We start from the raw sequence: 20618 nt of genomic DNA, 5'->3' as shown, positions 1-20618 counted from the left end.
CTTTTGGATTGTTTCCCAGACTTTGACAGCGCTATTTGCAGCATAATTTATCGTATCAGCGTCAGAACTAGTTTCCTAAGCTGACGTTTCGAGCGTAAGCTTCAGAAACCCTTTTTTATAATTGTTTGATTTTTGTTTCGTAGTCCCACGGCTAAAATAATTATGTGAGGTAATTATATTCAGAACAAAGCAGCATACAAAATGTACATATTGTCTTTTCTGCTTTAATTTTTGTTTTTACTAAAAACGCAATGCACCTTTACAGCTTGTATAGCGTTCACAAGATCAAAGCCACGAGGCGTGAAAAGGAACAACCTGTGTACATTTATCTCCTTTCTTTTTTTGTATTTGCTTTTTCTTCCTGGCTATATACAAGGGCTCTGATATATCTTAGAAATCTACTCTCTGTTTGAAAAGGACCATAAAAAACCTACACTCTTACTTTCATCAGAAATATATCTATAAAGAATATATAAATTTAGTAGCTAGCTTTAATTATTGAGTTGTTTTTATAGTGTTAGTGGCCAAGTGCAGTTTAGAGTTAATTCAACTGTTGGTAGCGTGAACACGATCTTAAAGGATGTTTTTAACAAAGCGAAACATTTTTCAGTTTCTCGTAAGACTCGTTGTATCGATGTTAAAAGCGGGCATCCAGTTAAAAACCTAGGCCAAGATTCTGCGATGAGTTTCTTCATTCGTAAATCGTTTTAATCCTTTCCCTCGACCTTTAGTTCTTAAGGCGAGTGTGAATACATGTTGCAGAATTTCAAATATTTCTGGTTAAAGAGTCAGCGAATGGGAAGCGTTGGATGTTTTGGTGAGAAAATGCAATAGCCGTAAATTTTTTATTTTTAAACGACACGTTAGTAGTTTTATGGAATTTAAAGAGAAATGATCCGATTGTTTTTGGATAAGAATGAGTGAAAAGTTTGTTGCTCATCGTGAGAACAACATAGCTTTGAAAAGTACAAGGTTTCATAGCGTTTCGCTTCAAAGATGAATTCAAATCTGCCATGCTCGTATTGAAACTCGCCAAAAGATCCAAAGGTTTCACTAACTGCCTTTGATTTTTCTTCCTTTCACAACTGACATTTCGTAGTCGCCTTTCATAAGTTGCAAAATGACCGTGGAAAGATTTCCGTTCAGCCCCACTCTCTTCTAAGACAAACCCGTATTCCAAAAGGCAATCCACTGATTTCGCCTCTACTTTCTCTATCCAAGAACTGTATGCTCAATAAATTGTGGGGCTGTGCGAAAATCCTACCCGCAGGACCGAGAATATCGTAACGAAACGTCTTTGGCAATCGTTCTAATTTTTTTACAGCGAGATTATAGAATATCTCCCAACATTTTGAGTATCTGCTTGGACAAGTGGTTCTGTGTTCTCAAGGGATTCCGTCGGCGATCCGTTCTCTAATGGAGGCAACATGCCACATATTTGCGCGCGTTTATAGGAAGATGTTCGAAAGACCTGTTTGTGTGGATTTTGTTTATAGGAAGGCATGCGCCGTAATGGGTTGTGCCTCGCATCGATATGAAGCTGTTGAAGTTGATGATGTAGAGGCTGAAAATACGGAGCCTGTTTTTCTTGTTGAAAACTAGTTTTCTGTTCAGCAACTGGTTCCATTCTGCCATCACTTCTATCTTGTTCATTGTTTGCCATAAGCTCCTCGTAATGTTTCTGTAATTCCTCCCGCATTTGATCATAATTTTGTTTGTATTCAGCGTGAACTGCCTGCTGATCTGTAAGCTCGGAAGGCGATAGCGATTTTTGGTATTGCTCTTGAAGTCTTTGATGCTCTAGTTGCAGTTTTTTAATCCTATTTTGTGTTGATGTAATCCTCAAATTTTGCTGAAACGCTAGTGCCACAGCATTCCCATCAGACGCACGCCGCCCGAGCGGCACGTGGAAATTCGACCTGGGATCGTGCAAATGTTGTCCTGAGCCTCGATGTGATGCAAACGGTGAGGAGGACGAAGTAGAAGTTGTACCAGGTCCGCAATGTGAAACGACAATAGCTGGTTTCATTTGAAACGTTGGTATAACACCTTCCTCCAGAACTTCCTCGGAAGCACCGCGAGCAAGTAGAGGGTGATATGGCGGGACTATCAGCGGTTTATTCGGCATGGTGTGAACCGTATGTCGCCTTGCTTTAGGGCTTTTCTCATCCACGTCTTCGCTTTCCATCTTTTCTACAATCGCAGCCTCAATATCTAAGTCCGTTTCTCTATTGACACTGTTATCTAACGATAATGTAGGTCCTATCATTTGCCGCGGTGAAATTGAGCGCGCTTTAAGTCCAGGTTCACGAAGCGGCGACAGTTCTTTGACACATTCCGTAGCAATTTCCCGCCTTATTTCAGGCGGCGTCGGAATGCGCTCGTGAAGTTCATTAATAGCGTATTGCAGAGGAATATATGGTCTCGCAGGTTGTGCCGGGACGGTCCGTTGAGCGGCGCGAGTTGGCACTACCACAATATTGTTCTTACTCCCCCTTACAACAGCAGCCTCCGCAATCCCACTTGGCCGACGGAGTCTGGTCTCTAGCTGGGTTTGCAGAGGATAGCTCGCTCTGTGTTGACGTAATCGATCCACCAATAAGTAATAAATAGCTGTATGGTGGTCATATGCGTTTTCGACCAGAGCCTGGTAACGAATAAAACAGAAGCATTAGGCCCATATAGCGTTTGACTGCCAGACACGAAGTTCTCCTCGTACAGGTGTACGAGGAAAAGACATATTAAGACCACTGCAAAATCAACGAGTTGTGGTGCAGGGGGAGGGGGGGTGGGGAAGCCAAATGTTTTTGATTTTCTGCTCACCTTTTTCGTTCTTTCGATGTCGATACCAAGCCCCTGCATAAGTTCTAACGCTTGTTCGTTGTACTCGTCCAGTATCTTATCTCCTTCAAACTTAACTTCGTCATTGTAAGCTAAGATAGTTTTCACTGCAGGGTCGGCTTGCATCCATTTGTGTTTCTTGATCTGTTCGATTGTATATCTTTGGTTGGGGTCTTTAACGAGCATGTGTCTGATTAAGTGCTCGCATTCTGTGGAACAAATAAAAGGACGATTTAAGTTTCGCCAAATGAATGGAGAGATGCGAAATATGGCTCCCAACGAGGGCGCCGTAAATCTTTGTAATAACCAAAGTATTTCCGACAGCAAACGAGACTGAAGAAAGTAAAAATTAACTTTCGGTTCGTTTCTTTTTAATATATTCAACTTCCTTCGTGAAAACAAATGAGGTAAGAAGAACTCTTATCTCTTTATTTTTGATTAGCGCGATCCGCAGTTGTATCATATCAACTGAAAAGGTATACCTCCCAAAGCATTTGCGAATTTATCGAAAATAAAAACGAAACTTTATTCAATTACTGACAGCCTCGTACCTGTGGACATAAAGAATGGAATGCGAAACCTTCCTTCCAGTACTCGATCTCGAAGAGCTGGCAAAGTTCCACCATCGAATGGTAAAGCTCGGCAGATAAGTACGTATAGAACGACTCCCAAACTCTGAAAAATTTTAAATGAATAAAGAGCGTTAAGTCTACAGAACTTGTGGCGCTGCTTCGGTGGGGGAGTTTCGAGCACTAGCCCTTGTGTTATTAGTTCTGACAAGGCTTGAAACGTCAGTTTCCTTTACAGCGGCAATCAACGTACATTATCAACACAGTTCATGAAACCAATTTACACGAAAATTGATAATCAAACTCACACAAGACACTGGATAAAAACATTTAAAGAGGAGTTCATTTCATGGTGACTGCAATAAATGGGTCGTGTATAACCTACCCAAATGTCCAACTGAGGTCCATGGTAAAGTTTCCCTTCGAAAACCTCTGGGGCAGCGTAAGGTGGGCTGCCACACCATGTGTTTAGTGGACTGCCAGGCGTGTAGTAGTTACCGAAACCAAAGTCTGTCAAAAGAAAACCACAATTAGCTGCAAGTTCATCACAAACCTTACAAAATGGGTATTTTCAATAAATTTTGGACAACTTTAGTGGAAGGGATGAGATAAATTACCAGATATGGATTAATCAGGCCATTCGTTTTTCTCTAATGTATGCATACAAGTCTAAATTTGTCTGTTATGATAGGATTGTGTGATATGAATTTGGAACAGAAACAACTAGTTTGTCAAAATATTGTTGAATTTCATATTGTAATACTAGATAGTTTTAATCTTAACTCATCTTACATTTATGCACCTTCAAAAGGCCTATATTTTTTCCCATTCTTTCTATTATTTTTTCTGACCAATTTAAATACATTGATTTTTTGATTGATTGACCTATAGCCTATAGACTAGGGGCAGTTCCAATTTTCACACAAGTGAATAGTGATTAATTAAAAATCTTCTCAACATCACGTGAAAGCAATGGAGTGACACAATTAGAGATCACACAGTGCTGGGATATTTTTCACATCTGTCCATGAAGCACAACAACTGCACGGAAATAGGGACTGTTATAGTCTTTAATCCTTAAACACAGGCCAAGAAGCGACACATGTTAATTAAATTTTGCTCAACCAGGATTGAAGGTTCCTCACCCAACAAACATGAATATATACCATGTTTCGCCATAACAGCAAAAAGCTATAATCTCTTACCAGCAATTTTTATGTTGTAGCTTTGATCGAGAAGGAGATTCTCAGCCTGTAAAAAAAAACAAAAAAAACAAAAAAGATTAATATTTTTCTTACATTGTACATGCAAATTGGGGTTACTAATACATGCATATAACCTGCAAAACTGAACCATAGACCACTTTCATAAATGGCTGCCAGATTAATATTGTTTTGTTTAAATTTAAGTTAGCTCTTCTGGCCTCGTTCTCCAGTACAAAATTCAAAAGAATACGTTATCTCAAGCGAGGCCAGAAGGACTAATTTAAATTTAAACAAAACAATATTAATCTGGCAGCCATTTATGAAAGTGGTCTATGGACAATTTGTTTTGGTCCAGGAACATAAGGCTCTTGCCTATGCATAAATTATGATTCTCATAACACTCATTGTTTCCAAGTCTTACACATTTGCATGTAAAAATATATGTCAAAAAGAAACTTTATAAATGATTAAGGCATTCAACGTAGTGGTTCTATGATAAAACAAATCTGTTTTACACCCTTTTTGCATGATAAACAGCATTCTATAGCACAGTTTAGGTCTGCATTACATCAAAGAATTGATAGCAACTTTAACGTATTTGGGTGAATTCTAATAGCAAATAAATGATATGGTTTAAAACAACTGGTCTCTCCCATCTGGAGATTCTAAGAGTTCAAAAGTAATATTTAACTAGAAGATAAGTTTTGCCCTAGAGCTTAAAGTTTTTGTTTGTGGAAAAGAGGAATCAGACCATATAAACACAACAGATGTTTTTCTGCTGGGAGAAGGACCATAGAATTAAAAATTCAAATGGGCAACCCACATAAAACCTGATTGCTTTCTTAATTAGGAAAAGCAATACTTTCTGTTTTACAATAGAACAAAAACTGCACTGTTGAACAGAATAGACTGACACAACTTGGATGCAACTCAAAATCAGTTTTCTCCAAAGACTTTTTGAGTAATCAGCCTTTAAAATGTAGCCAGCAAAGGTTAAAATTTATTCCATATTAAGACAGACAATTAATTGTTTTGTCTAAACAAAGTAGCATGCATTTTAAAAAGGAGTAATGGCTGGTAGCACCAACCCCTGGTGCTTCTGAGGAACACTGCATAAAATATCATCAATTTGGCAAGCTATACGACCTGCATAAAAATCAGAAAATTCTAATTTATTTAAAACTTGCCTTTAAGTCCCGATGCACAACATGTCTCTTATGACAATACTCCACTGCACTCAAAATCTGGGCAAACTTCCTACGCGCCTCTTTTTCAGGAAGAGCGCCATTGGACAAATAATCTGTAAAGGCAAAATGTCCATGTTCATTATCTGCTCTGCCCAAGGTGTTAATTAAGACTGTCTAAAGCCATTTTTTTCAAAACAAACAAAAGTGGAAAGGGAGTATCCAGCATTTAGTACAGTGCGTAGTATTGTTTTCAGGAGTGATGCAGTTTTCAACATTATGAGCAGGTGAAATTGTTACCCAGGGCTGTTGTGTAATTTAGTTAGTAGGAGCACCAACATCCACCAAAACAACCATTAATTTCATCTTGCTCTAACATATACATGTATATCCTATACACCTGTAACAAAATTAGTCAACTTTTTCCAATGGGCTCTTCTCCGATCATGAAAAGGTAAAAGGTGGTTGATGCAAAGTGTGACAGGAAAGAATGGAAACTGCAATAATACTCTTTCTGTGTTTCAAAGTCAACCACCAAATTTGACCACTTCTTAAAAACTCTTTCTCTTTTTTCATGTATAAGGTATTGATTTGCCCTGTTTCTGAAAATTACTGCAGTGTAGATGCAATGTACATCCCAATTTATACATAACATTTGTTTTTGCCGATTGAAAATGTCAACAAAACAATTTTCTGTTTCCAATTAATTAGATGTTTCGTTCTCGAAGTGAAAGACCTCGCGCTGTGATGTATGCCAAGATTTCGATTAACAGTTTTATAGAATAAAAGGACCAACACACCTGGATCGGTTTATTTGGCATACATATATGAACAATTGTTGATATCCTGCCGAGATATCACTGGTAGTTTTATTTATGAGCTTAGAAACATAACATTTTAATCACGTAAATGTGACTAAAGCTTTGCTTAGACACTCGACTATTATTTCAAATGATCTTGAGATAGTGAAGCCAAAAAACCTTGTCCATGTTCGATTCAATTCTGAATGATCAGAAAAAAACATTCCTGCGAAACCTACTCATTCTAACCTTATTTTTTCCCTTAATCGACGAAAAGGTTCAAAATATGAGAGGGTCATGCTTTTAAAATGCATCTTAATTCGCACTAAAAACTTGGAGACATTAATGCATCGCCAGTCTTCGCGACATACGACACAGATCGATGTAACAATTTATGTTACGAAGACCCAATTTCTTAGATTTGAATAGAAAGTCAGAAATGCCCAGAACGCCGGAGATTATAAGGATTTTCTCGATGAAAAGACCTTTTGCCCGAATAATCAATGGTTGTTTTGTTATAACCGGAGTCACTTGTACCTTCTCGCATCACTGCACTAAACAAACGCCATCGTTGACAAAAAGTCTAGCGATGTACAAATGGATCAGGGCATCTGTGGTGAGGCAGCGTGAATTTATCAAATGTCAAATGGGATAAAATTTCATGGTACACTATGACTTAAAACGTCACGCATACCAGAGCCGCAGAAAATTACTGGTAATATTGATCAAATCCGCAGAAAGCAAACCACGATTTTCGCCGGAATTTTCGCATCTCCGCGATCGGAGAATGTTCCCACTATTCGAAATTACTTCTGAATCGATGAAAACTTAGTATGAATGAAATACTAACCAAAGGAAAAGGAGGAAAATAACGGCTGCAATCGATCATCTCTGAATTGCAAATCACAAGCCTTTTTAAATTATCATAAAGAGGTCTTTAAAGACACGGCAAGCACAAGTATTACTCACTGAACATTTCTCCGTTGCTGGCGTATTCTGTCACTAGATACAACATGCTTGTCGTTTCCATGACCTTAAGAGAAGGTAATAGAAACAAACGGTCAATTTTATTTTGCACAATGACTTCGGATGATAGCATAATATGAACATGGTGAATTTTTGATAAATGAGACCTGAACGATGCAAAAACGAAAGTCCTCCATGGATTCAAGCCTTGCTAAATAAGTCGCTACAAAGATTCGCTTTCAATTGGCTTACCTGGTACAGTTTTACGATGTGTGGATGATTGAGAAGTTTCATAATCTGTATTTCTCGGTAGACCTTCTTCAAGTTTGTTTCATCCAATTGAGTCTTGTCGATGATCTTAATGGCAACCTAGCCAAGAGAAAGTGTAGTTTTTTCAGCTAATTTACGAAAGCAAAATAGCATGTGTTCGCCATTCGCGCGCACGCTGGATTGAACGCGAGCAGAGGGCATGTATTTTCGATCAGCTTTTACACCGCGAATAAAAACAGCTTTGATTCCCTTACCTGGCTTTTAGTTACCCGATGCCTCGCTAACTTCACCACTGCGAAGTTGCCTTTGCCGATGGTATTCTCGATGTCGTAAAATCCAACTTTAATGGCTCTTTTCGTCCGATCCGTCGCCATTTTAGGCCCTGCATCCGAAGAGATGCGCCTGCAGAGGCGAAATAAAAAGCCTTTGAGCGACAAAACTCACAAGGAAATGCGTTATTCATTTGACAAAGACATTTTGGCCCGTCCAGTCTATGCATGCTTTTCACATGCAAGACGTAACAATGACGTCATCGGACGTAATTGATGCCTTGAACGCGTAAGGTTACCATGGCAATAAGACGGGTCATCGGGCGAAAAGAAAGGATGACGTCAAAGTTCTTATTCATCAACAAACGCGTTATTCGAAGTTTGGTCTTGTTCGTTTTTCAGTGAGACTGACCGCATAATTCGTTTTAATTACAATTCCAATAGACAACCTTTCCACTTGGCCTTAAAGAACAGCGACACAAAAGCTGTTTGGTTGTACGGAAATGTCAAACTGGATCTCACTTCAAAGTGTCTGATTGTCGACAACATCCTATTCAAACAGTAGAGTCGAGGTTCTAAAACAATCCGCGACATTTCCTCTTTAAAACGAGGGATATTTATGTTTACTACCACGATCTGGGAAATGTTAGGGGAAAATCTGACGTTTCCTCTTTCTCGAGAACAGACAATAGGATATAATAAATTGGAAAAAGTTCAGATCAAAAACGGGTCGTTCGACATTGAATGAGCTCTGAAACCAGCCAGCCAGAAAATAGCTAGAAAATTTGGCAGCTAAGTGCGTTCGATATTCGAGACGGGAAATTTGCGGAAAGCAGAAATTTTACCAAACAGGAAAACTTAAAAGCTGACGAAATTAGCCCGAAGAGTTTCAAAACCACAGCTTGTAGGTAAGTCTGAAGCTCGAAGCTTATTTTACTTTCTAATGGCAACTTGCCAAACGATTGAGTCTGCTTTCTACCGATAACCGGTTTACCGTCTCAAGCTACAATCCACGGGTCACTAAAGCCGAGACGAGAAAGGAAAAGAAAACCCATTTGTAGTGTGCAATTTTTAGAGAACCCAGTGAATCTCATACGATGTCTTTTCTGCATAGAAGGCAACAATCGAACATCCATTGACTTGTGTTGTTGCGACTGCTGCTTGCGTTCTACTATTCGACAACAACCGCGTAATTCGACAAAATTTACCGTAAATTTAAAGCTCACCTGAAATTTTCTCTCAGCCCAATCTTGAAGGTTTTGAGCTAAGCTCGATGCATATAAAGAAATTTGTAAACGCTTGATCTGGCAGATCTTCGACTGCAAGGTCAAAACCACTCTGATGTTTTGCATTTATAAAAGCGAAACCCGGGTATCACATCCGCAAACACTGTGACGTCATCACGAATATTCTGGCGTATTGTGGAAAGCTCCTTTGAGCGCAGGAGTAGTTGAATTGCTTACATGTCCGAAACTGCCTGGGACGTGATGCGATTTTCAAAACAAAAGAGAAAAGAAAGCTTGAATTGCGATTAAATTCTCTGTCGCGACGACAATTTAACAGTCCGTATATTTTATATTGCGAAATTGGTTTTGTACGTGGAAGAATTTTATAAGTTTTTTTGTTTTGAAAAAAATGTAAGTGGGGGATCAACAGATTGTAGGAAACTTGGATAAAAAGGGCAAATACTGCACATGACTCTCGACTGTGGTGATAAAGAGGAGAAACAAAATAAAAAAAAAATTATAAATCGCGCCGTTGTAATGATTTGTCACATGCAGACAAGAGAAAAGTTGTGTCTGATCAGGTTTCATCACTTTAATCTCTGAAAGATTATCATTTCAATCACTAAACGTTAAAGGAAGTGGCATTTGATTTAAGAAAGCGATTCACCTGGGCAAAGATTTCTCGCTCTGCGTAACAGTTCAGCACAAACAAATGCGAACATATGAAAATGAATTCCACATGCACAGTTAGCTACAGACAGATTTTGATAAACGTCGTCCGCATCACTTTTTTCACTTTTCTCGCCAGACATATTTTTTTACGAAACAAAGATTTTTTTGCTCTTTATTCATAAACTAACCTTTGCTTTGGTTCGCATCACTTAGTTCTTGCGACACAGCGATTTTTGGGAGCGTTATTTATAAACTAACATTAGCTATTTTTAGTGCCCTCGCTTGAAAGGAAGGTCAATCCATTTCAACACGGGTGACAGCACAATCACTCAGATCACGCGTTGCAGTTACAATCGTGCGCTGTGAACCATGAATAACAGCCGATGGCTACTCTTACATAACTTTCGCAAAGTACGCCCGCAAGCTCCTTGATTTTTGTCTTCTGATCTAACAGCACAGCACAATTAGCTAAAATATGTGTTTGATTTTGTTCCCTCGAGGCTGTTAGGTATGGTATCACCGAGTTTCATCCGCAAACTCTAGTTCAGTGTCATGCTATATTTTTATCTTAATGCATTTCAAAGGCGGAATTAATCCCATCTCACAACGTGAGGTACTTATCAGACAACCACGCAATTTTAGTCAGGCGCAACTGACTCCACCTAGGCATGATTTGCTGTAAATATTCGTAACACGTTTTTGATCATGAATTCCATTGATTTTTTTGGTCAAAAAACGATACATCACTGCTCTTGTCGCGATTGCATTGTACTACAACCGTTTTCGACGATTTCATCCTCTCTTCAAGGTCCACTCGTTTCCCGGACTAAGAAAGAAGTGCATATTTTTTCGCCTGTTTTAAGCGCAAACTGACGTTAACAATATCCACTCGATTTCAAGTCAGTCCTTCTGATGTTAAAAATGCTCAGCTAAAATACACTCACTTCTATAACATATATTTCTCATCATAAAGAAGAGTTTATGGGCATATATATAATTTGGGGGTTAAAAATGACTCAAAGAAGGGGACAGAAGATATTTATGCCCAAGAACATAAAGTGCATTTCTATTTTTATCTCTTTGAAGGGCATTGAGTAAATAAAATTTGAAAAATGACAGCAAGACGGTCTGCACAACTACGCGAGCTCCATTAAAGCCCGAAAAATGTGTCACTTTGCCCGACAAAGCGTTAATATTAGACGTTATATTCCAAACCCCTGTATGTGTTTTTGATTCTTCATTCCGACTCCTGACAATAACACTCCGCTATCGGTGATGCCAGGTTATCGATCTTCGATAACTTAGCCTTTCGATCGGCACAGAGACACGGAGAAGTTCTTCGAGCTGGTTACTAAACATGCTCTACAAAAATCAGTCTAAATTCTCAAATAATGTCTGTAAATTCTGACCAACCTTAATTAGCCGTTGAACTCTGGCCAACAATGTCGCGCGAATTTGACAGAATTAGCAATTCGTACCGGCCTTAAGACGGCTAGTACAATACATTAGTAGACTAAACTGCTCGTGGTCGGTCATTTTTCCCCGAGAGACCCACAACGGATTATTGTTTCCTTTAAAAAATCTTTGATTTACATGAGAAGTTGACACTTGGGAGTTTGTGATTTGGGAAATTCATCGGAAATGGATGGGCGAACGACCAAACATCTAACTTCCGCAAGAGATCAGATCTCAGTTTCATGTGGTTGAGGGACTGGGTTTTTATCATAAGCAAACATTGTTGCACAAAGGACACATTCTTACTGCTTTCTAAAATTTGGCTCAGAGGTCAATACTCCTGGGAGGTGACTTTTAAAATATGGAATTTCCCATTTAATATTGTCGTTTGACAAACAGGATGGGTGTAGTGACTATTAAGAGCCGGTTATTCTTTCAGTGATCACATGATGTACTATGAAAACAACTACCTCCGTGATCTATTCAGAAATTACAGCTTAGCTGTTTTATGCCCAAGACTGGTAAGATTTATGGCTTTTTATCTACGTATATTGCTGAATTCTTTTGTAGGAATCGCGCTTTCGACAAACTTGTTCGTGGAGAACGATTCGAAATTACTGGCGCCCGCAGCGGATGTTTTTTTTCTTTTAAATCCCGAAGATATCGCATCAATAACCTCGGACCAGGTCACGCACGTTCGCCATCTCTCACACGTTGTCGTATTTTTCGAGAGTGGAACGAAGGCACTACAACAACTCGGCGAAACTTCCCGAATAATGAACGAACACGAACGATCGCGAATCGGCTTAATTTCACGACAATTGAGGCATTCGTGACGTATTTAGTCATGCTGGCCTTGGTTAGCCGCAATTCGAATAAATTTATCATTTTATCCCCAATTATGACTAAATTGTGCAATCGGACACACGGTAAAAGCTTGATTTGGCGACAAACAGTACTTATAGGCCTTTGAACTATTTAAAAAATAATAAGAAAGAAAGGGAAGTTGTAATGATAATGGGAGTTTACGAATGGCTTCCGCTAAGTCACAACTTCCTAGAAATTTCAAACGACACATAATTTTTCGGATCCAGGAAACAATTAAAGTTTCCGAAAAGAGGGAATGTCTATTATCGAAGAATTTAGTCACACTGTAGGTTATGTTATTCTTTGAAACAATAAGGTAAAAAAGAAAAACACTATAGAAAATCGAAATTTCGTACACAAGCCGAGGCGAGATTGAAAAACTCATTTCAACCAAGTCAAAATTATGATAATTTTTCTGGTTAATTTTTTTTTTCTTTTTATCAAGTTCATCGTTAATCGATAAATATACGTTGAAGAGTATTTACAGCTTTGAACTTCCATAACTCGCAAATCTAGTCTTCTAACGAAAACAATTGTTCAGATTATTCGCGGTTGATATCGAGCGATTGTCAAAGAAAGAAACGCTACAACAATTTGCGCCATTCTGTAAAAGAGACAATTTCCCTAAGATCAACAATGTTCCTCGCGGAGTCAGTGAAAATATAAACTCTTTCTAAAGAGATCTTGTTATCAGTTTTCTTTTTGAATTGGTAGTAAATTTTCTAGCTCCGTGATAAACCTCAGGCACTGAATGTAACATAATGCGTTGCGTTAGAAAGTATGACGTTTCCACGGCCTTCTTTTCGTTCATTGGAGCTGATTACAGTATCTTTACTGCGTAACAACGAATAAAAGTAAGCCATTTGACGTAAGGCTTTCTTACCCGATCTGAATTCTTATTGGCTATCAAAAAGCGATCGCAGTTTGCTACACGTTTCCTACGTGGGCTATTGAAACACATAAGATTTCCTTCCCCGCAACGTTGCTCCAGAAACTGAAACAAACCATTTGCATTAATCGAAAAATGGCGATGTTAATTGTATGGTACTGCAGAATTGTATGGCTCTGCAGAATCGAAAAGCGTGCTAGGAATTTCAAAATTTTAATACATTTTGAGTGTGTTTCTTTGCCTCTATACCGTTTACTTTCCAACTTCGCTTCAACTAAACAGAAGTAACTAAAAAGTTACATATTTTGGGCGTTCATTCAAGACTTTTCCAGGTTGTAGAATTCGATTTAAATGTAATGCATTTGAGCAGTTCGCTGCGATGTCATTTTAACTGGTTTCCCAAGGAATAATTTGCGATTACTCGGAAATGGATTACTGTCGCTATAGCGATAACGGAAATAGTTTTCTCAATACGTATAATGCAAATCCATGATTTAATACCAGGCCAAAAAAAAAAGAAGAATAAATGAAATAATATAAAATTGTCGTTGCATCTTCTCAGTGTGGAAATTTTCTTTGAAAAATTGCAATTTTACGGAATGGTAAATATCTTTCCTAAGAATTCACAACAATATCGAAGAGAATACTTTTCCCGGTCCGATAATTTTCATGTAAACATTTGCGTGTATTTTAATTCAGTTGCTTTTAGGATTTAACAGAAGCGAGAGCACACGAGTTATGCTCCCAGTTTTCTATCGATAGTTCAGATGTCGTTGAAGTGTAGCGAAGGCATTACATGTAATCTTGAAACTGAACTAAGAAACCGTTGATTTAGCGTAATGCAAGATAATGATTTATCGACAAGGTAAATTTTAAACAAAATTTACGCCTGATCTCTCGCTTTCAATAGAACTTACATCTTATGAAATAGCGAAGTTTTCTGAAGCTGTGTTTGTTTTGGTATTGTTTTTTTTTTCCTTTTTTTTTACCTTGGTTTTGATACTGAATGTAGCATTTTTCATATTCATTGATTCGCTTTGCAAAGCAACTAAACTTTCCACAACATGCAATAACGAAGAGGAAACGCTACTCTCTCAAAGCTAACAAAAAAAAAATCATTCTGTACTTACAGCCATGCATATGGACTTATATCCATGAATTGAAACGTGTTGGATACAACCATACTTGCTCCAAGTGCGAAATCGAATTTCGTTTTCGCTCTTGTGGCTGTCTATAACATTATGCAAGGTTGATGAATGTTCATCAAGAAAGGAATACTGTCATTACAGCTTACGTCATTCGATACAAAGCGTGACGTCATAGGTTGGGGAGTACGTCAAGTTAAATAGAGTCAAATCATGCTTTCCGCTGTAAAATCGCCCATGTTGTAAAACGCTTACGCAAGATGTTGACTTGTGTTAAAGTACTTTTCAAAATAACATTATGCTTTAAATGTACAAATTTAATAGCAAAGGTACATAACGAAAAATTCTCAATTGCTAGTTAGCAGTAAGATGTCATGTGTACATGAAAATTACCGGCAAGTGCCGTGTCAAAACAAACTCTAATTTAATGAATGAATCGCTGTAAGCCGAAGTCATTTTTCACTTCTTCTTAATATATTTCCGATTTAGTTTGTTTGTTTTTCTTTTTCATCGTGGATAACTTCCCATAGATCTCCTAGGGTAATTTTAAAAGAGCTTGAAATTAAATGAAAAAGAAAATTAAATTTGTAGCGTTCCTGCGAATTACGATTTATTTACAAGTTTGACTTTACATACAAAAAGCTAGTAGCAAAATCATCCCGTTTAATCTGTTTGAGGGTCATTTTTATTTCCGATGGTTTTTTTCCCCCTTTCCTTTGAACTTGTTGAACTCGGCTGATAAAAAGCTTCTGTTTCGTGTAATCTCCTCGATATACAGCCAAACCAGAGCGAATAAAAGACTGTCATCACTTTTCATCTGAGAATTAATCTTGTTATGACTGCTACGTGACTTAGTGCAATGAAAATCAATTCTGCAAAGCAGGAACCCACTAATAATATTTGAAATCTTGAAAATCATTTTTAAAATTACACAGCTCTATGGAGAAATTTCTCCTAGATAGAGTGGAGCTTCTAGTTCTTAGCTTTCATATATTTGTAGCATCAATCATCTTTTGTCCGGGCTGCTGTTGACATTGTGCATGATCTGACTTTCTGTGAGCAGATTTTCGAGACCGGAGAAAACTCTTCAATTTTGAAAGAGCGAGTTTTCATTACCGGAAAAAAAGACAATAATTTGAAACATTCTAACTAAGAGAACTTGGATTTCTGAAAAATACTTCTTTGTTTGGGAAGTGTAAACGAATCATTGAATCATATCGCCTATCTTCCGCTGATCGGAAAAAAAAAATCTTAATTCACGAACGTCAAAGCATGAAATCCTCAACGGAATAAAAAAATTTTCTTCTAATAAAAATCGAAGTTTTGCTTATCATGAAGCATTCAAAATTTGCAGTTCGGTCTGTTTTACAAGCTTAACTGAAGCTACACGCAAGGCTGACGCAAGTAAGCAACGAATTTGAAATAATAAAATATCCCTTGGGTGCTCAAATATCCTACAGGATTTTGATAAAAGCAAATCGCGTCAGAAACTCGTCACAAACGCCACGCAAAAGGTTTCCTATTATTTTTTTTAACAAGGCTTACGTAGTCACGCGGCATAACTTAAAAATTCTTTTAAAAAAATTATCCTTGTTTTATTTCTATCTGTTTATTTGTATCATTTTTCGACTGAATTGAAAAACAAAACAGGCTGCCAGCACTTATGATTTAAGCCGTGTGACGGTTCTAGAACTAAAAACTTCGTGAGTTCGTGTGAAGTGTGTTTATACAAATCTCCACGTAGGATATTCATGTAACCAATGGCTGTGAATTTTGTGGCAAAAGTGCACGTGTACACGCTATTATCTTCCCGCGTGAACTACAATGGCCGAATGATTTGTTAGCTGGACACCACAACGAAAGATTTAGTGCGAGTCATGGACGGTATGGGGTGCCATTACCGCCAATATTCAGCTACTGTTTTTTTTTATAAAATGGCGCTTAAGATATGAAGCCAATCACTGATGTTTACGTTTTATGCAGCTAATCATTTTATAAAACGGTGCCTTAAAAAATATGGAGCACTTTTTATGAAGCCAATTATGTTTTATGCAGCTAATCATTTTATAAAATAGTGCCTTAAGAAATATAGAGTGCTTTTTATCTGCATAAAACATAATTGTCTTTTTGATGCAATTTTTAACAACCTGGTCACATGATCACTCGTTCTGTCACTCTTCCCACCTGCCCACCGGGCTGGAATACGTTTTAAGAGTTGCCCTTGATTGGCCAGCGGTCTTCATCATAATAAGCTTCTCCTCCTGGAGTGTAAATTTTGGCAGTTTCTTATTATCGTTTAAACACAGTGGTCAAACGTCGCTCATCATACGCAAGGAGATCAATTTTGGACGCCCACACAACGTTTTTAGAAATTTTTAAAAGGAAACAGAGGTGGGGAAAAGTGAAGAAAACTCAATACTTCTCGAGCACAAAGTTTAGTCAAGTATGGGTATTCTGTTGATTTACCCTTCTGTTTTGAGCGCAGTTCCAAAAAAGTAACTTCACGTAGACTCTTTAAGAACACGGTAGCTCACTTGTTTGTGCGGTGGTTTGTAACACGTGTGAGACAACTTGGTTTTTACAACACGTTACTAATCATTTATTTCATTATTATTATTATTATTATCATAATTGCGAAGGTGTAGTCTGATCGTCCGGGTGAGTGTAGTCCTGAGAAGGACTGTTGTCGGTGGTAGTGACTGACGTTTCGACAACCTGTGCGGAAGTCATCATCAGAGTCAAGTGAATGATTGACTACACCTTCACATGTTACCCCCGGGTTCAAACCATTTACTGCATTATCATAATTATTGTTATGAGGCGATATATAGCCATAAATACAGTCAATGCTTAAACAGAGTCATACAAACATCACAGGTGAAATTAATGCCGGCCTAAACTGACGAGTGTGTCATCATCTAAGAAAGAGATCAAAGAGTTGACATCGAATTTAAGTTATTCGCCCAAAGTCAAAATTATCAGTAATGAAAGTCAAAGTCTCAAAGTCACAGAAATATCTCAAGTCAAATTGGAGCCTAAATTAACGAGTGTGCATCGTCGTCCATGATGGAGGTTAAAAAGTTGACCTCGAATTCAAATTCGTTCTCTGCCAAAATTACCACCGCACCAATGAAAGTCAAAAAGTCACAAAAGCATCTCAGGTCATGTTTTTGCCAAAATAAATTAAATTGTACTCACCCCCGCCTTAACGAATGCATATCATTTTCTAAGACAGAGTTTAAAACTTAAAATTGACATCGAAGTTAAAATCAAAATTACCAGCAATAAAAGTCAAAGTCACAGAAACATCTAAAGTCAAATTTGGGCCCGGCCTCAATGGACCAACCTTGTTCCCAGGGCCTTTTTCCTTAGCTGGGGGAAAAGGGAAAAGGCCCTGAAAACGAGGTCAGCCGAAGTCACACCGAAGTCAGCCTCTGTCAAAAATACTAACTTTGAAAGTCACGCTAAAGTCACAGAAACATCTCAAATCACATTTTTTGTGCCTAAATTCGAAAAGTTGCAGTGTTGCGAGTGACTTTTGGCGCGTTATTGAATCGTATGGTTCTGAATTACTTAGCGTTCCGATTAAGTCGCTGCTTTGTTGGCAGTATCATCTTTAAAGTCGTTCAAAGTCAAGCTTAATTGAAATTCAAAATATAGTTTGCAATATTTAAGTCCTTTCTATCGTTCGTGATTACCAGCTCAGGCGGAGCATAGTTTGTTCTCACGACGCTTTGATTGGATCATAATTTTGTTTCGCCACCGAAGTCAAAGACATGTAAAAATTGAATTCGAACAAAAACCTTTTTTTTCTTTTTTCGCCTTTTACGGCTTTTATGGTTAGCAAGTTTAATTTACAACACATTCAAATTATAAAATGATATTGCTCGAACAATATTGTCGTATTAACACAAGAAACGATGTTTGTGAAATAAGCTTCTTATTGACTTACTTTAAGAGCTAAATATCTGGTATATCTGTGGATTCCTTAACCCATGACTCCCACTCTGCATTCTCCCCTAGTGAAGGCGAAAGATCTATTTCCGGAGGTCAACACAATGCCCTTGGTCTAGAGTGCTTTGATTTGCTTTCAAATCCGTATTTATTGCGAATGGAATGTTACGCATGAAAGGCTGTAAACTTGCCATGCTTGTTACTATTCATTTCTAAAGCTCTCCGGCTATAAGTCAGAATATAAAAAATCTCCTTTTCACTTACGTTTGATGAATCTGTATATGGCAGACAAATAGAGACTAGCTCAGCGTTCTGCCCCAGCGTTCTGCGGTTCTGTTAAGGCCACTTGGTTTCGGAAATGCCGTACAATAGCCGACCACTTTTCCTAACAATTCACAGATTGCTATCGTTTGTCCGCGTCAGTATTGCGCGTGCCTCACTTTTCCCAAACTATTTGTTTTGAAATTGCCATAGCGAGGACTGAAACAAGACAACGAAATCGTGCGTGATAGCGCACACTGGCCTTTTGGTTTGTCTAGTTTTAAAATGCGAATATTAGCGGTGTAATTTGTTATATAGTGGCAGTTTTTCCAACCTGTTGTTTGAATTGAAACCGAAGTATATTAGGTCAACCTTGATCTGAGCCATTCTCAACGAAACTTGACGTTTCCTGTTCCAATTTCAAATTATGCACATTACTTTTATAGAATTTATTTCAAAATGGCAGTTGTCTGGCCGAGTGCAAAAAAGGGACAATTTTGTTTCTGAAGCGGTGCGATTCAAAGTGACCACCTTAAATTTTCGGAATTGGTTTAAATTCTCCAAAATTCTTCCCATATCACCACCAGTGTATATATTATGCAATCTGTGTTTGTGGTCAAAGTAGCTAGGGCCCAATGAGAATAGTTAAGAGGTCATTGAGAGCCTTGGCTCTTAACACTTGAGTGCTTAGACAGTGTTTACAGAGTTGCCGTGGCAATAACAAATCATTCATGATTTGGAAGGTAACGAACGGTTCAACTTTTAGTGGAATTTTAACTCGCTAAAATGAATGGCACTGAAAGTCTTGAAAGTAACAGTTGAGTTGTAGAAGTAATTTGAGATTTCTTGCAGAAGAGGTTTTATACAATAATATCGTTAAGGTTGTCTTCAACTTAGAAATTTGTCTTTTTTTTAGAAATTGCTTATTTCTAATTTCGGTAGATTTCCTACCCCTAAATATTTTTCTTTGCATTTCTTCCATTGAAACGACCATGGCAACGGTTTGTTTAATCGGTTACAAGATTGTTCTCCTCCAATATAATTTGAGTCAAATTTCACTGTAATAATTTATAAAATATTGATTCAAATTATCAAAATAATGTAGATATTCTTCTTAGCAACATGCATAAATTTGGATCGTTACTATGTCTAGGTTTCCTTACCCAAAGATAAAGGATAAAATGCCGGTGAAAAGAATATAAAATCAAAGGGTCATTTCGTATGAAAGTAATATTAGGGTTACAGGCTAGAGTTTTATCAGCAAAGATTAACAGGAAAACGACAGCACTTCTGCAACTGTAGCATTATGAAGCGTGTGTACAATATAAATCTGCAAGATTCATTTACTAGTTCTTTATCTTTCATTGACTAGTAATACACAAGCGTTTATGACCAATATGTAATTTCTCCTTACAATATCATCCCTGGATCACGCATTAAAGTCACGAAAATACGGAAATGATCTCCAAATAAAGAAGTTCTTGATTGTTAAATAAATTCTCCTTGCCAGCAGCTTAGGAAATGTATAGAGAACAGTATGGAGAATATGCATACTGATGTTAGAGCGGGAAGGGTCAACACTGAGACCGCTATGTAAGATCAATAGCTCCGTAGTTTTTATTCGGCTGACAAAAGATAGAGTTTTGTTGCAGAGGAGAAATCATTAATGTTAAAGAGAGAAAAGATAAAAATAATTATTTTACTCAGGTTTAGCTCGGTAGCTTTTATCAAATTGGTCTGACGTTCATTATCATCTAGGTTTCTTTGAAATAACTTAAGTTTTGCAGAACGACACAAAAGTATTGTTCATTCGCTTTGATTTAAACCCTCACACGCTGTTGAATTCCAACCTGCCAATTAGGGCTTGCAAGTAGGATAAGCAAAATTCCGTCACTACAAAAAACATTTGAAAGCAAAATGCAATACTATAAGCATGCGTCCATCAAATGAAATTTCTATTTTGTTCGCAATATGGTCAAGAGCACGACCTATGACTTGTTGACCCTTGCGTTCAAGACTCGGCAGATACATTTTCGTATCCGAAG

At 37.8% G+C, this 20618-nt stretch overlaps 1 protein-coding gene across 3 annotated transcripts; it reads right to left on the bottom strand.

Moving 5' to 3' along the window:
• Positions 1-204: 204 nt before the first annotated feature.
• Positions 205-14496, bottom strand: LOC111339695 (serine/threonine-protein kinase SIK1). Of its 3 annotated transcripts, none has more exons than XM_022946405.2 (10): positions 14344-14496; positions 8090-8237; positions 7818-7934; positions 7569-7632; positions 5803-5915; positions 4616-4661; positions 3796-3920; positions 3393-3516; positions 2824-3050; positions 205-2647 (listed from the first exon to the last, which is right to left on the bottom strand). In XM_022946405.2, the coding sequence occupies exons 1-10, from the start codon at positions 14394-14396 to the stop codon at positions 1319-1321; spliced, it is 2346 nt and encodes a 781-aa protein (XP_022802140.2). In that variant the 5' UTR covers positions 14397-14496; the 3' UTR covers positions 205-1318. The 3 variants fall into 3 exon arrangements, with proteins under 3 accessions (XP_022802140.2, XP_022802142.2, XP_022802141.2); XM_022946407.2 differs by lacking the exon at positions 14344-14496 and adding an exon at positions 11416-11569; XM_022946406.2 differs by lacking the exon at positions 14344-14496 and adding an exon at positions 9331-9483.
• Positions 14497-20618: the final 6122 nt, after the last annotated feature.

The sequence above is a fragment of the Stylophora pistillata genome, chromosome 7 (assembly GCF_964205215.1).
Source record: "Stylophora pistillata chromosome 7, jaStyPist1.2, whole genome shotgun sequence".
Taxonomy (NCBI): domain Eukaryota; kingdom Metazoa; phylum Cnidaria; class Anthozoa; order Scleractinia; family Pocilloporidae; genus Stylophora; species Stylophora pistillata.
This window is presented reverse-complemented; position numbering and strand designations above follow the sequence as displayed.

Bases quoted from the DNA above. Each gene is read 5' to 3' on its own strand.
- LOC111339695 (XM_022946405.2), bottom strand. From the start codon at position 14,396: ATGGTTGTATCCAACACGTTTCAATTCATGGATATAAGTCCATATGCA. The intron at 7,935-8,089 runs GTAAGGGAATCA...TCTCTTGGCTAG, and splicing joins ATCGGGTAACTAAAAGCCAG to GTTGCCATTAAGATCATCGA. The intron at 4,662-5,802 runs GCAAGTTTTAAA...TTTTTTTTACAG, and splicing joins TTGTGCATCGGGACTTAAAG to GCTGAGAATCTCCTTCTCGA.